The sequence below is a fragment of the Bos indicus genome, chromosome 1 (assembly GCF_029378745.1).
Source record: "Bos indicus isolate NIAB-ARS_2022 breed Sahiwal x Tharparkar chromosome 1, NIAB-ARS_B.indTharparkar_mat_pri_1.0, whole genome shotgun sequence".
NCBI classification, from domain to species: Eukaryota; Metazoa; Chordata; class Mammalia; order Artiodactyla; family Bovidae; genus Bos; species Bos indicus.
In genome coordinates, this window is record NC_091760.1 from 19,312,792 (window position 1) to 19,329,632 (window position 16,841).

At 37.6% G+C, this 16,841-nt stretch overlaps 1 protein-coding gene across 2 annotated transcripts in view; it reads left to right on the plus strand.

The window, feature by feature from the left end:
- TMPRSS15 (transmembrane serine protease 15) overlaps positions 1-16,841 on the plus strand; it is a 142,393-nt gene that overhangs the window by 27,920 nt on the left and 97,632 nt on the right. For both annotated transcript variants that reach the window (XM_019961132.2, XM_019961208.2), the window contains 2 exons: positions 172-303; positions 8,142-8,253. In XM_019961132.2, the coding sequence (XP_019816691.2) occupies positions 172-303; positions 8,142-8,253 (244 nt within the window). The remainder of the gene's footprint in view (positions 1-171; positions 304-8,141; positions 8,254-16,841) is intronic.

Here is a 16,841-nt window from a genome sequence, read left to right on the forward strand (position 1 = left end):
TCCAGTATAACTCCAGTATGCTGGTCTGGAAAATTCCATGGACTATACAGTCCATGGGTCTGCAAAGAGTCAGACACAACTGAGCGACTTTCACTTTCACTTTCAAGTATATACTTACCTAAATGACAAAGAATAATACATCATAACCTTTAAATTCAATTTTTTTTAAAGGAAATGTCTCAATAGAGTGCCCACCTGATTCAAGGCTGTGTGCTGATGCTCTAAAGTGCATAGCAATTGATTTATTTTGTGATGGAGAATTAAACTGTCCAGATGGCTCTGATGAAGACAATAAAACTTGTGGTAAGTGATTAACTTCCCTCCCTCACTGTGTATACACACACACACACACACACACACACACACACACACACACACAACCCTCAGGTGCCAGAAATTACCAGAGATTGAGATATACCCTTAGTCATGTTTATGATTTAAGACAAAAATCTAAAAGTAATATTAAGAATATTAATATTCTTAAATTTTGTCTTTAACTCAGGAATCATCACTCCTTAATTCAAATTGTTGCCTTTATTCAACTTTTGGCAAAGAAACAAAAAATAGGTAAAAAGTGTACTTGAGTTGTAGTTCTGTGAGTAAAGGAAATCAGTTAAGAGTAAGATCTTCATGTCTGTTAAACTAAATATCTGTTTTGTTTCATCTTTTGTAAATACTGGCATTTGTTTAGAGTGCTAATAGTTTTTTTAATCACTATTATTACTATTAGTTAACACTTAAGTAGCACTTAATAAATGCTGAACATAGCTGTAATTTAAACATGTAATTTAAATATGTAATTTAAACATATTTCTTTTTTGGCTTGTTTCTTCATTTTATTGCCTGGGTAATATAATGTATATATGACTGGTAAGTAATGTGAGGAACTATTTGAACAATTCTAACCTACAATTTGTTCTTGAAAAATTAAAGAGCAGGAATTGAGCAATTTTTTGGTATAGTTTATAATCAGTTTAAAAATTGACCGTGAGCACAGTTAGTTCCTGAAATGTGTAAAGGCTTTAGTTACAATTTACTTCACTTTATTTGTTATACTTTGCTCTTCTTTTTGATATTAATTGAAGACAAATACTCAAATACCAACTGAAGTTTTAAAAATTACCTATCCACTCAGGATATACTTGAAAAGATAGGCAGTTGGTCTGTTTCCCAGAACCAACTCAAAAACCAGCAACTTGACTAAAGTGTCTTCAACAAGCACTCCTAGTTCAAATGTTCTTGGATAAAATTCAAACTTCAAAGTTTAACAGCATACTTTGAAGTGCTCTCAGAGCATACTGGAAGAAAGTGCAGGCTACAGAATATTTTTTAATCTATTTTATATAACTAAATTACTCAAAGAAGAAGAAAGCCATGTCTTTGTTTGCTCTGGTTTTCAGGCAGTTTAAAAACCTTTTCAGTGGGAATGTGATACAAGTGTGCCATCATGAGGTAATAGAGGTGATGTTCCCCCAATTTATATTTCAAAAATTACGTGTATCAGAGTGAGCCACATACCTTTAAGTCTATATGATGCTGATCACTAACTGTAAATGGGGAGAAACATCTAAGATGTGTAATCAGAAAATGAACCATACCTGTTATGTGCTCTCCACGGTTACAGAGTTTACAATTTTCATAACAAATTAGTATCCATGCATATCAAATAATAACCATAGAAATACACTATATGTGGAAACTTGTCCTGAAGTAAGTTATAAGGCCATGAATTATGTTTCTAAGTCACGCTAAACTCATGACATGAACTTCAGTATTAGAACTGAAATCTCTAATTATGAGTATGTGTTTGCATTAAATACATAATCAAACTGCATTATTACTTTTCAATATCATGAAGGTTTTGTGTTAATTGAAACTTACTATCAATTCACCATCCAAGTCACTAACTTTCTGAAGCCTATAGATCCTTGTCTGTCATTTTTCTTGATTCTCTTTATTATTTGCACTTTAAAGTTAGCACTGTATCTATTTTTTTTTTTTTTTTTGCAAAAACAAGTTAAAGTCTTTGTGGAATAAAGAAGAGAAAAAATCAATCAACTACTCTATCTTTATCCAGGATTTACTGTCATATAGGTTGTTTTATTCATTATTTGGATTCCCTGGTGGCTCAGATGGTAAAGAATCCACCCACAATGCAGGAGACCCCGGGTTCATATATTTAGTCAGATCCCTGGGGTGGGAAGATCCCTTGGAAAAGGAAATGGCAACCCACTCCTATATTTTTGCCTGGAGAGTTCCATTGCCAGAGGAGCCTGGTAGGCTACAGTTCATGGGGTCACAAAGCGTCAGACATGACTTAGCGACTAACATTTTCACTCTCACACTTTCATTCATTACTTAATCATAAATGATTGTGAGTACTTCACCTCAGCCCCACTTCAAACTTGTGCTCAAATTGTAGCATAATTTCTAGAATAAAGCCCTGTCCATCAATTTACATTCACTGAAAGATGATTTTAAGAAAACTATCTGTGTGAAATTGACCTATGCTCTCTCTTCTCTCCCTTATTCCTCCATCTGTGAGCTCTAATTCTAGTCGGTGTTATTAATAGAGTCATATTAATGTTAACTTCCTAAACAGCTTTCTTTTTAGGCTTTAGTTATTTAGGTTTTCATAACTTATAGCTGACGATAGCAGAACCAAGATTTCTTTAAACTGTTCTTTTCTTCTGATGAGGATTGAATCAGCAGGAAAGTTTACTTTTTAGCTGACCTGTGAGAAGAAAAAGTGCTGATCCATACCCTTCAGGCCAATGTTCAGGCCTATTTTGAAAGCTGGCAAGTGTCTCCAAAGGTTGTTTGTCTGTCTCATATGTACATGCAAAATAGACTTGAGTGGATGGGCAGAGATCACGTTTGATTTGTGTGTGTGTGTGTGTGTGAGATAGACACTCAGTCATGTCCAACTCTTTACTACCCTATGGACTGTAGCCCGCCAGGCTCTTCTGTCCCTGGAATTCTCCAGGAAAGAATAATACTGGAGTGGGTTGTCATGCCCTTTTCCAGTTTGATGTATATTCCTGGAGAATTCAGTGTACTGAGCAAACACACTACTAAAAAATAATGAACCAGCAGAGGGAGCCCTCAGTGGGTCCTAAGAACACACCTATATGAATCCCATTCCATTATACTCAATTTTGGATAGTGCAATAGAATGGCTGATAGTATAATATTGGACAGGCTCATTTATCTCCCACTGAGAGTTTTTTCCTAGCACCACACTAAAAAGCACTTTGTAGTCTAAAAAATTATAATCCTGAATACTTAGTAATCATACTCAGCCATGGCTGGGTTATATCTGTTTTTCCAGAAGTATGCCCTGCTTCATGTCTTATTGTAACATTCAGTTAGGTTCAGTCGCTCAGTCATGTCTGACTCTGCAACCCCAAAGACTGCAGCGTGCCAGGCTTCTCTGTCCATCACCAGCTCCCAGGGCTTGCTCAAACTCATGTCCATCGAGTCAGTGATGCCATCTAACCATCTCATCCTCTGTCATCCCCTTCTCCTTCTGCCTTCAATCTTTCCCAGCAGCAGGGTCTTTTCTAAGGAATCAGTTCTTCGCCTCAGGTGGCCAAATTATTGGGGCTTCAGCTTCAACATCAGCTGTTCAATGAGTATTCCTGACTGATTTCCTTTAGGATGAACTGGTTGCAGTCCAAGTGACTCTCAAGAGTCTTCCCCAACACCACAGTTCAAAAGCATCAATTCTTTGGCTGCAGCTTTCTTTATAGTCCAACTCTTACATCCAGACATGACTACTAGAAAAACCACAGCTTTGACTAGATGGATCTTTGTTGGCAAAGTGATGTCTCTGCTTTTTAAGATGCTGTCTAGGTTTGTCATAGCTGTTATAAGTAGCTCAATACTATTGTAACTTTATTTTAAATGCCTTCAGGAATGTTCTTCTTAATCTTTTCTCAAATGCAGAAATTCCCAAAGTTCCTTTAGAGCATAAATTGATCTATAGAGTATCCATTTCCACTAAAATTCAGCAACTTCATAGAAAACTGAACACACAAACTGATCGTGTCCTTAAGGGCAAACTAAATATTATGAAAGAGGAGAATGAAAGAGCTGGTTTAAAACTCAACATTCAAAAAACGAAGATCATGGCATCTGGTCCCATCACTTCATGGCAAGTAGATGGGGAAACAATAGAAACAGTGACAGACTTTATTTTCTTGGGCTCCAAAATCACTGTGGATAGTGACTGCAGATATGAAATTCAAAGAAGTTGAATTGCTCCTTGCTCTTTGGAAAGAAAGCTGTGAGAAACCTAAAGAGCATATTAAAAAAAACATCACTTTGCTGACAAAGGTCCATCTAGTCAAAGCTATAGTTTTTCCAGTAGTCTTGTATGGATGTGAGAGTTGGACCCTAAAGAAGGCTGAGCACTGAAGAATTGATACTTTTGAACTGTGATGTTGGAGAAGACTCTTGAGAGCCCCCTTGGACTGCAAGGAGATCAAACCAGTCAATTCTAAAGGAAATCAGTCCTGAATATTCATTGGAAGGACTGATGTTGAAGCTGAAACTCCAATACTTTGGCCACCTGCTGCGAAGAAATGACTCATTGGAAAAGACCCTGATGTTGGGAAAGATTGAAAGCGGGAGGAGAAGGGGACAACAAAGGACGAGGTGGTTGGATGGCATCACCAACTCGATGGACATGAGTTTGAGCAAGCTCTAGGAGATAGCAAAGGACAGGGAAGGCTGGTGTGCTGCAGTCCCTGGGGTTGCAAAGAGTCAGATATGGCTTAGTGACTGAACAACAACAAAAAATACTATGATAAGTAATCTTAACAATATAGGACAATTACAATTTATCACTGACAATATAATTCAAGAAAGGTGGCAAGAGGCTGTGCTCTGAAGCATTCAGGGTTCCAGTGCCTCCACCATACCTTCTGAGCCAAGTTCTCCCCTGGATTCTTTGCAACCTGCTGACAGACAATGGAAGAATGTTACAGAAGATCTTTTTATAAATCAGATCTGGAAATAAATACAATAATTTCCACCAAAGTTTATTCACCAGACTCTGTCATATGACCCATTTGGAGGTACGCAGTCTAGTCATGAACCTAGAAAGGGACTGAGTAAAGGTACAGCAGACATACAACCATCTTTGCCAACAGGGACATAATTCACTTTTTTTTTTTAATTTATTAATCCTGTTGTGCAGCCCAAAGCTGTTGATACCTTTCCCCACAAATATGTAGTGAGTGGACGAAGCTGCTGCTGCTGCTGCTGCTAAGTCACTTCAGTCGTGTCCGACTCTGTGTAACCCTACAGACGGGAGCCCTTCAGGCTACACCGTCCCTGGGATTCTCCAGGCAGGAGCACTGGAGTAGGTTGCCATTTCCTTCTCCAATGTGTGAAAGTGAAAATTGAAAGTGAAGTCGTTCAGTTGTGTCTGACTCTTGGCGACCCCATGGACTGCAGCCTACCAGGCACCTCAGTCCATGGGATTTTCCAGACAAGAGTACTAGAGTGGGTTGCCATTGCCTTCTCCGGAGTGGACGAGGAGGATTACTAAAATATCAGCTTTGCAAATAGGATTTATACATTCTAAAACTGCTCTTGTTTTGTTCCCTTTTTCACTCCATATGTTTTTCCTTTTATTTCTCCTGTTTGTTGCGAAGTGCTATTGCAAATGTGATCTATATTATAATTTTAAAAACACTGGATTGATGAAATTCTTTTAATTTCATTTCCTTTTTCATTTGCAGTCTCTCTCTCTCTCTCACACACACACACACATGCACACACACACCCCTGCTTTTCAACTCAAAGAGATTTGAGTGATATCATTATGATAGCTTTATATATTGTAGTATTAAGATAATATTAGGTATTGGGTAAGACTGCCTGTCTTTGAAACATTGTTTATAAGCTGGGAGAACTTATGCTAGTTATTTAACCCTTCTGTACCTCAGTTTCCCCACCTAAAACATCATAAGTTTGTGGTGAAGAAAACATTAATACTTATGAAGTGACCTTAGGGAAAGGCCAGTACATAAGAAATACTCCACCAATGCTAGCAGCTGTATTTTATTGCTGGTAGGATTAATTGCTCTTCCTCACTGAGTTCCTGAGTATCATAGTTTAAATATAAACTATTTACAATAGTAGTGGATTTTCATGCATTGCCAATAATCTTGGAGTCCACATGTTTCTTTACAAACTGTGATTAAAAGGCTCCATATATCATTTAAAATACAAGCAGACATTATTCTTACTTTTATGATCAGTGAAGCTAAGGGATTAATAGTCTCATTTCTTTGGTGTGGTTTATGACAGACAGCTTTGAATGAACAAGGGAGTTTTTTTACAACTAGAAATTTGTTTAGTTCTGCCTTAAAAAGTCATATTTTCACTGTTTACTTTCAAATCATATAAACTAGCCTTAATTGTCCTTTTTGCTCCAGTAAGTATAACACACCAACTGAGTCTGTTCTCTCAACAAATCACAGATTTTTCCCTTTTATTTCCTGAAATTTGTGATATTAGGTTATTATCTTTTCTGTTCTTAATTTGTTCTTTTTTTCTTTCTTTTGTCACCTTCTGGGAACTAGGCTACAACAATCCCATTCATAATCCAATACAGTTAACTCCTAGGCCATTGTTCTTAACAGACTTTGAATCTTAACATGTACCTACTTTTTTTATGCCTTTACCTAATATGCCCAAAGTAGTAAAAAGTCAACCAAAATGCAAGATTTTTACCTAGATTTCTGTGTGCTGATCAATTTATTTCTTTTGTTCATGTAAAATATTTCATGTCACGTAATAGCTTGTATTTTATAATTTGACAGCATTTTTGTATAATGTTAGAATGGGCTTTTCCATCTATCAATTTAGGATTAGCTTATGCTAGCACTCAGATTGCAAGACCAGCAAGCTGATTTTGATAAATTTCCTTGATTTCCCTGCCCTCCATCAACACATCTGGCATATGAGGAATTAACAACATGCCAAAAGAGAAAGGACACATTTTAGAAGTCTTTATTTTAGAATATAATATCCATACAACTAAGTATACAGAAAATAACCTAAGAAAAACATTAATGTTATTTTTAATAGATATGATATATAGCAAGTATAAAATGAAAAGCTGTTAATTCATGACTCCTGGTTCATGCTTTCAACAAGGTTTACTCTAATTGGAAATGATTCATATGGAAACTAAGATCAGTAGTAATGCATGACATTGAAGAGAATGGCTTCCCAGGTGGTAAGTGGTAAAGAGTCCGCCTGCCAATGCGGGAGACGCAAGTGACACGGGTTCTATTCCTGGGTCAGGAAGTTCCCCTGAAGTAGGAAATGGCAACACAGTCCGATATTCTTGTCTGGAGAATTCCATGGACAGCAGAGCCTGGTGGGCTAGAGTCCACAGGGTTGCAGAGAGTCTGACACGGCTGAGTACTGAGCACTCCGACACTCTGATACTTTAACACTTTGACTTGACATAAATATATTCATGCTACACGAATTAAAAGAGAAAAGTGAGTTGCCATAGGAAGGAAAAACACATTCAGAGATCCTGAATGAAAATACTGAACTAGATTGTGAGTTCGTATAAAAGAAGCAAAAGTGAAGTCTAGAAGTTGTGTGCAGTAGTTTGAATGGAAAGTTCTCTTCAAGCCGCTTGCACCGTATGTTTCATTTGCCTGGTCATATTCTGACCATTTTCAGGAAGACAAATCACTTAGTACACATAGTTGAAACTCACTCTAGCTCCAACTTAATAGGGAAAATAAAATTAAGAACACAGTAGTCATTTGTTTAAATTGGAAGTTTGTAATTCAGATATACATATTTTTTACAAATGTGGAAGAATATACTAAAATGCAACTTAGTTATGGGTATTTAGAAATAGAATGCTTTTCTATTTTTATGGACTCTGATGGGCTGTGTAAAAGTATCTGAAAATAAGTAATAGATTTAAAACATGAAATTTGATCTACTTCCATTCGATCATTTTGGTTTTGTGAAATAGCCTCCTATAGATTTAGTCATGAGTGTTCTATGAAGATTCATTAGCGAATTTGAATCCCATTTCATTTGTGAAATGCTTCCAAGATGATTTTTGTCTGACATTAATTTTCTCTTTTTCACAGCCACAGCTTGTGATGGAAGATTTTTGTTGACTGGATCTTCTGGGTCCTTTGAGGCTCTGCATTATCCCAAGCCTTCTAATAATACAAGCGCTGTTTGTCGGTGGATTATACGGTAATAGTGAGTGAAGTCGCTCAGTAGTGTCCGACTCTTTGCAACCCCATGGACACCAGGCTCCTCCGTCCATGAGATTTTCTAGGCAAGAGTACTGGAGTGGGTTGCCATTTCCTTCTCCAGGGTACTTCCCAACCCAGGGATCGAACCCAGGTCTCCTACATTGCAGACAGACGCTTTATCATCTGAGCCAGCAGGGAAACCACCTTTTATTCCATGTACTTAAGTCATGAAGTCTTTCTCTGATGCAGGAAGTCTTAGCATCTTTAGTAATGCATTTATTTTCTAGATAGTTGTTTCCATTAGCTACAAAACAAAGTCTTCCCATCTGATATACTGTCCAAGAAGTTTCTCTCTCATTCTCAACCTTTTAAAAAGGAATTTTGCCCTATAAATGGGGCCATCTCACTGGGCTCTGTAGCAAGTTTTTTCTTTTTTCCCCCATATGGTTGTCACAAATCAAGTGCTACCAAAATGAACAGCACACCCGTGTATCTGTATATCACAAGAAACCGTATTTCCTTCAGCTGCATCCTGACTGCAGAATAGTTCCTTTCTCATTATGCTTTGTATCTGTATGAAATCTCCTATGCTGTGATTTGGTCATGCAGATCAAGATCTGGGACACCCTCTATACTCATCTTCTTTGCTGTATCTTGAAAAACACTTAGTTCACTTAATATATATTTGACCTCCAAGTCTTAATTCAGTTGATGAATGCAATCATGATAATCAAAATAATCAAACTGCTGATAACTGGTCTACCTTAATATATGCCTAAGCATTTTTCACAGAGGAGTGATGTTTCTCCCAGATATTCCAAGAGAAGTATCATCTGTACTCAAATAAATATAAGCAATACTGAAATAAGCTCATTGCAATCTTTTAAAGTGCAAAACTTCTCATAGCCTTAGATAGGTTAAGATGCAAGTAAATCTCCCCCCAAATATACAGTTGACCTTGAACAACAGAAGGCATAGAGATGCCAACACCCTGTGCAGTCAGAATCCGTGTAGAACATTACAGTTGGCCCTCTGTTCTGTAGTTCCCTATGGTTTGTGTAGTGTTGTAATATGCACTTTTCAAAAAAAAAAAATCCACATATAAGTGGACCCACATTCTTCAAACCAGTATTGTTCAAGAGTCAACTGTATATTTCCTACTAAGCCACTGAAATTTCCCCCCCACAGGAGTATTCAACACACATGCTTTGTGGAATTCACTTTGATAAATGAATCCTAGTTAGCTCATTTCTCTTAACAGCTGGAAGGGAGTTTGGTTTCCCATTCTGACCTACCATATATTTATTTTAATCATTATGATGACTTAATAGAAAATGGGAAATCGATATATCAACTGATTAAACAAGGTTGAAAGACAGAGCCTCAGGTTCTTGCCAAACAAGTGATAGGAAATGGCCCCGTAAATGCTCACATGAGTTCTTTTCCTGTGTAGACATATTGCAGAGAGGACATGAGGTATGAAGGGAAGATTGTTCTAAACACATTTACTTGGCATTATTCAGGGAACAAAGAACATGCTGTCCTGTTTAAATAATTTCTATTTTGGAGCTCAGCCCCATGTAAGTTATGTTATATAACTAGAAGCACACTTTCTTCTTGTCAGTGCTCTAAACAACATGTTGTTGCTGTTGTTTAGTCGCTAAGACGTGTCCAATTCTTGCTACCCCATGGAACATAGCTCACTAGGCTCCTTTGTCTATGGTATTTCCCAGGCAAGAATACTTGAGTAGGTTGTCATTTCCTTCTCCAGGGAATCTTCCTGACCCAGGGAACAAACCTGTGTCTCCTGCATGGGCAGGCGGATTCTTTACAACTGAGCCACCTGGGAAGTACCTAAACAACACTCTATTTGTGTGCAAAAGATAAAATTTTGCATATTAAAAATGGCAGTTCTAAGTAACTCTCAACTGAAAATTTTTTTAAATTTAATATTTATTTAAAAATATTAGGACATCACTTCTGATAATCACATTTAAAAAGAAGATTTATAAATGGCTATTAGTACTATTTTTAGTACAATGAAAAAATATTCCATTCTTTACCTAAAATGTCAGCAGAGAGTCTTAGAAAAATCTTAAATTACTTCCTTTAAAAAGGGAAATAAAATGAATTGTAACTGATCTATGATGCATTCCTAATTGCACAATGATTTCATCATGAAATCTTTGGAACTTTATTAATACTAAATAATAATAATTTAATTTTTATGTAATTAATATTTAATCACCCACCCTCCACTTCTTAGTAAAACTATGTCAAGTCTTCAGGGAAGTCTTATAAGCAGACCACAGTAAACAATATTATTTTCGCTACAATAGTAATATTATTTATGCATAATCAACATTATGTTAATTAAATATTTGTATGGTCTGTACTTTTAACTTCCTTTCAATGACTTAATTTTTAAAACTATTTTAAGAAATCCACCATTAATTACGGGTGATTTTTAAAACCTACAAAATCTAAAATATTACTTTAAGTAAATACTGTCAGTTCAGTTCAGTTGCTCAGTCGTGTCCGACTCTTTGCGACCCCATGAATCACAGCACACCAGGCCTCCCTGTCCATCACAAACTCCCAGAGTTCACCCAGACTCACGTCCATCGAGTCAGTGATGCCATCCAGCCATCTCATCCTCTGTCGTCCCCTTCTCCTCCTGCCCCCAATCCCTCCCAGCATCAGAGTCTTTTCCAATGAGTCAACTCTTCGCATGAGGTGGCCAAAGGACTGGAGTTTCAGCTTTAGCATCATTCCTTCCAAAGAAATCCCAGGGCTGATCTCCTTCAGAATGGACTGGTTGGATCTCCTTGCAGTCCAAGGGACTCTCAAGAGTCTTCTCCAACACCACAGTTCAAAAACATCAATTCTTCGGCACTCAGCCTTCTTCACAGTCCAACTCTCACATCCATACATGACCACTGGAAAAACTATAGCCTTGACTAGACGGAACTTTGTTGGCAAAGTAATGTCTCTGCTTTTCAAGATGCTATCTAGGTTGGTCATAACTTTTCTTCCAAGGAGTAAGCATCTTTTAATTTCATGGCTGCAGTCACCATCTGCGGTGATTTTGGAGCCCAGAAAAATAAAGTCTGACACTATTTCCCCTGTTTTCCCATCTATTTGCCATGAAGTGATGGGACCAGATGCCATGATCTTCGTTTTCTGAATGTTGAGCTTTAAGCCAACTTTTTCACTCTCCTCTTTCACCTTCATCAAGAGGCTTTTAGTTCCTCTTCACTTTCTGCCATAAGGGTGGTGTCATCTGCATATCTGAGGTTATTGATATTTCTCCCAGCAATCTTGATTCCAGCTTGTGCTTCTTCCAGCCCAGCATTTCTCATGATGTACTCTGCATATAAGTTAAATAAGCAGGGTGACAATATACAGCCTTGATGTACTCCTTTTCCTATTTGGAACCAGTCTGTTGTTCCATGTCCAGTTCTAACTGTTGCTTTTTGACCTGCATACAAATTTCTCAAGAGGCAGGTCAGGTGGTCTGGTATTCCCATCTCTTTCAGAATTTTCCACAGTTTATTGTGATACACACAGTAAATACTGTACTGCATCATAAAAATTTATTTAAAAGTATATAAATTTTCTAAGTGTATTTTCTTCTCCAAACTGATTATTACATTAGATGGTGGTTTGTTTTTCCTAATGGTGATCAAAGTAGGGTATGAAAGTAATAATGTTTCTTACAAGCTTGAAGACCCAGGAGCCAGTCGAGAAATGGTTATGATACAGTTAAGCTATATTTTGGAATTATATTAAGGCCCCGTGTAGCAGAGTGTCAGTGATGAAGGATGTGAGTGCTGAAGACAGTCTGTGTGGCTTCAAACCTGGCCTCCTCACATTCAATATCTACGATCTCAGGCAAATGACTAAATCTCTTAGACTCAAAATTTCTACATCTGTAGGGGTCAGGGCCTCTAACTACAGGGGTCAAAGTCATCATGAACTGTAAAACACTTAGGTCTCTATTAGGCGCTCAATAAAAGTGGGCTCTAAGAAGAGTAGCTATTGATACAAAAATGTAAAATATAAAAGTGACATTTAGAAAAGTACCCTTTCCCTTAAAAAATTCATAAGGTAGCTATGGCTAAAATTACCAATTAATCTCACCTTTATAAATGCCTGTGTTTTATTGCAAGTAATTTGAGTTTTCTGAATCAGAAGTAGAACACAGTATGCACTCATTTCTCTCCTCCGCCTTCAGTTATCTATTTTGAAAAAAGTAAAGGGCTTTGGAACACAGTTTCTTAGGGAGCTTTTCTTGATCCCTTAGTTTCAAGGCTTAAAAACAACATCAATTGTTGAAAAAAAGAATCACTATTTTCTTGCCTGGAAACACCAAAACTTTCATTAAAAGAACAGAAATCATCCTGAGGGGGCTGCTTATTTCTTCTTCCTCTGTCTTCTTCTTTGATGTTGGATTCCCTACAGGTCTCACTCGCAAGCTCACTTCCCCCAGTCCCTGAAGAGGCCTTTAGTTGGTGGAATTCTAAACAGCTGCCACCACCTGCTTTGTTCTTCTCTCAGTCTGGGCTGGGAAGAGCTCATGCTCCTCATATTGATCTCCTCTCACCTCTGTCAACCTCCTGTGGACATCTGAGGGTAGCCCATGAGCGCAGCATCCTCTGTATCTGCCCATCTTCCTATAAAAATACACATCCCCTAATCCACTCCAGAACCACTGAATCTGATATCCACAATTGAAGTCCACATGTCAGTATTTAAAATAATAAGCAACCTGCCAGTGCTCTACCCTCACTTTCCAGGCAATAAACACTGGTCAGATCCAAAAACCTAGATTTCTGTTTAGATGTCTTTTAATCCTGCACTGCTGGTCATGGCCATTTCAGTGTTGTCAATCCCACTCATTGAAGACTAAACCCTAGTCCTGCCTCCAGCGCATCATTAGGAATCTTATGCAATGAGGTAGTGCTCCAATTTGACATTTTCCTACCATGAAATTCAGAGTTTCAAAATTAACTATATTTGTTTTTTCTTTTACTTTCAAATAAAGATTTTATTTTATTAATTTTATTTTTATTATATTTTTAATTTAAGTTTATTTTTTACATTGATTAAGACTTTAGTACAATCCTAAATAGAATTGATAATATCAAAATTTTTTTATTTCTGATGTTATTAAAGGTTAAAAGTGTGTTAGTCTTAATTTTTTTCTTTTAATTTTTAATTTTTTTCCTTTATCATTGTTATTTTATTTGTGATGAATGTCCCCAGTTTCTCAATTGACTGAGTATTACTGATAACTTACCAAAAACCTGAACTTGCCATGCCCCTGGCCAGGAATCCTGGTTCATTCAGTAGCCTCCACAGTCAGCCTCTGAAGTCAAGAGTCTTTTCAGTCTTCTTGTCTTTGGAGATTAGCCATCTCCCTATTTTCAGCCCTTTCAGTATTTAGCCAGCTTCAACATTATCACCCATGCTTTACTCTGCTGTTCAGCTTCCTCCTTTGTGAAGAGTTCAGGGGAACATTGTTCCTCCAAAACACTAAAGAATTATTGACATTTCTGATCTCACAGTTCAGTGAAACAATGTAATTATAAACAGACATTGCCCTAGATACATTTCCTCAATCTGAAAATTAAAATTTGAACACTTTCCCCACAGAGTATTCAACATAATGTAGATCAGCCATTGGCAGTTTGATTATTGTGATCATCATAACAACTGAACCATTCAACCAAATCAAGAGTTTAGAGATCAAATATATAGCAACTGATCCAAATTTTATTCAAGACTTAGCAAAAAGGATGTATATAAAGGGTATTCCCAACTTTTAATTTGCCATGAATAAATCACACCATAGGAGATTTTCATACAGATGAGAAAAGAAATTTTCTATAGTCAGGAATGATTCACCTTTGTTCCTGCACAGATGTATCAATTTAACAATGAAGTGAAATGAATGAAAATTCCAGAATTCAGTTTAGAAGTTGCATACCCTGCGTGACTGCAAAGCCAAGAACAGCTGCAAGAAATGGGCAAGAAGATTAAGCTTTAACCTCCATCAGCACTTCCCCCAACACAGCACAGCCCAACACAGGTCTTAACTCTCTACTTCTTCCTTGGAAGGAAAGAAAAGGGTGGAACATGCATCCAGTGTCCCAACTTTTCCAAGAGTTTCCAAAGGAACTAGTTTCTGTTCTCGTATGTATCACTAATGGACCTGGCATTGTTTGAATGCCTGAGAGATACTGAGAACAAATAGGAGTGGGTGCAGCTTGCTATGATCAGCAGGACTTGATACCATTAGGAAAAGATGAACAAATCAAGGCTTCTCCCTAAAGATGAAAAGAAAGAATTGCAGGAAGTTCCCAACATTCTAGCTATTTCAGCAACTTCCCCAGCAACTGGTGTGTACCTTGCATGAATGGGAAGCTGATGAACCAGCACAATTTGCATGACCTGGTGGCTGCAGAGAATAAGGGAGAGTGGGGTGACTTGCTGTGGTAGGAAGAGAAAACGTGCAGCCCACATTACAGACACCAGAGAGAGTAAGAAACAGAAACCACCAAAGAAGAAACCTGCCAGCCTCTTGTTGTTCTTCAGTGGCTCAGTTGTGTCTGACTCTTTGTGACCCCAGGGACTGCAGCACCCCAGGCTTCCCTGTCCTTCACTATCTCCTGGAGCTTGCTCAGACTCATGTCCTGTGAGTCAGTGATGCCATCCAGCCATCACATCCTCTGTCATCCCCTTCTCCTCCTGCCTTCAATCTTTCCCAGCATCAGGACCTTTTCCAAAGAGTCGGCTTTCTGCACCAAGTGGCCAAAATATTGGAGCTTCAGCTTCAGCATCAGTCCTTCCAATGAGTACTCAGGGTTGATTTCCTTTAGGATTGACTGGCTTGATCTCCTTGCAGTCCAAGAGACTCACAAGAATCTTCTCCAACAACACAGTTTAAAAGTATCAATTCTTCAGCATTCAGCCTTCTTTAGGGTCCAACTCTCACATCTGTACAAGATCACTGGTTAAACCATAGCTTAGACTATACGGACCTCTGTTGGCAGAGTCATGTCTCTGCTTTCTAATACACTGTACCGGATTGTCATAGCTTTTCTTTCAAGGAGCAAGAGTCTTTTAATTTCTTGACTGCAGTCACTGTCTGCAGTTATTTTGGAGCCCAAGAAAATAAAGTCTGTCACTGTTTCCATTGTTTCCCCATCTATTTGCCATGAATTGACGGGATCAGATACCTTGATCTTAACTTTTTTGAATGTTGAGTTTTAAGAGTTGTAAGCCAGCTTTTTCACTCTCCTCTTTCACCTTCATCAAGAGGTTCTTTAGTTCCCCTTTGTTTTCTGCTATAAGGGTGGTATCATCTGTATATATGAGGTTATTGATATTTCTCCCAGCAGTCTTGATTCCAGCTTGTGCTTTATCCAGCCTGGCATTTCACATGATGTACTCTGCATAGAAGTTAAATAAACAGGGTGACAATATACAGACTTGACACACTCCTTTCCCAATTTGAAACCAGTCTGTTGTTCCATATTCAGTTCTAACTGTTGCTTCCTGACCTACATAGGGGTTTCTCAGGAGGCAGGTAAGGTGGTCTGGTATTGCCATCTCTTTAAGAATTTTCCACAGTTTGTTGTGAGCCACACGGACAAAGGCTTAGCATAGTCAATGAAGCAGAAGTAGATGTGTTTTTTTTTTAATTCTCTTGTGTTTTCTGTGATCCAACAAATGTTGACAATTTGATCTCTGGTTTCTTTGCCTTTTCTAGATCCAGTTTGTATATCTGGAAGTTCTCAGTTCACTTACTGTTGAAACCTGCCTTGGTGGAATTTGAGCATGACCTTGCTAGCATGTGAAATGAGTGCAGTTGTGCAGTAGTTTGAGCATTTTTTGGCATTGCCTTTCTTTGGTATTGTGAACCTCTGATTGCTTTGGAATAGTCAACGGGGATCTCAGAAAATCAAAAAAGAAATTAGAAAATATATTGAAGCAAATGAAAACAAGCAAAAAAAAAAAAAAAACCTTATGGGAATAGAGAAAAAGCAGTGTGAAGTGGGATAACCTAGAAGAAAGGGATAAATTCCTAGAACCATATGATCTATTCAGATTGAATTATAAAGAAACACAAAGATCTCGGCAGACCAATTACTATTAAGAAAATTGAGCCAGTAACCAAAGACCACTCAACAAAATACTGCAACACAGTGGTTTTACTAGTGAATTCTACCAAATATTTAAAGATGAATTCATACTAATCTTTCTCAAATTCTTCCATAACTTAAAAAATAAGAATGTTTACTCTGGTACCAAAGCCATAGAAAGTCACCTGAAGAAAAGAAAACTCTAGTCCAAGACCCCTGACAAATATTAACATAAATTCACAAATCCTTGAGTAAAATACCAGCAAACCACATGCAATGGCAAATTAAAAGAATCATACACCATCACCAAGTGAGGTTCATCTCTGGAATGCAAGGATGTTTCAATATATAAAAATCTGTCCATTGATATACAATTATTAACAGATTGAAAGATAAAAATCACAGGATATACTCAATAGATGCAGATAAAGCTCTT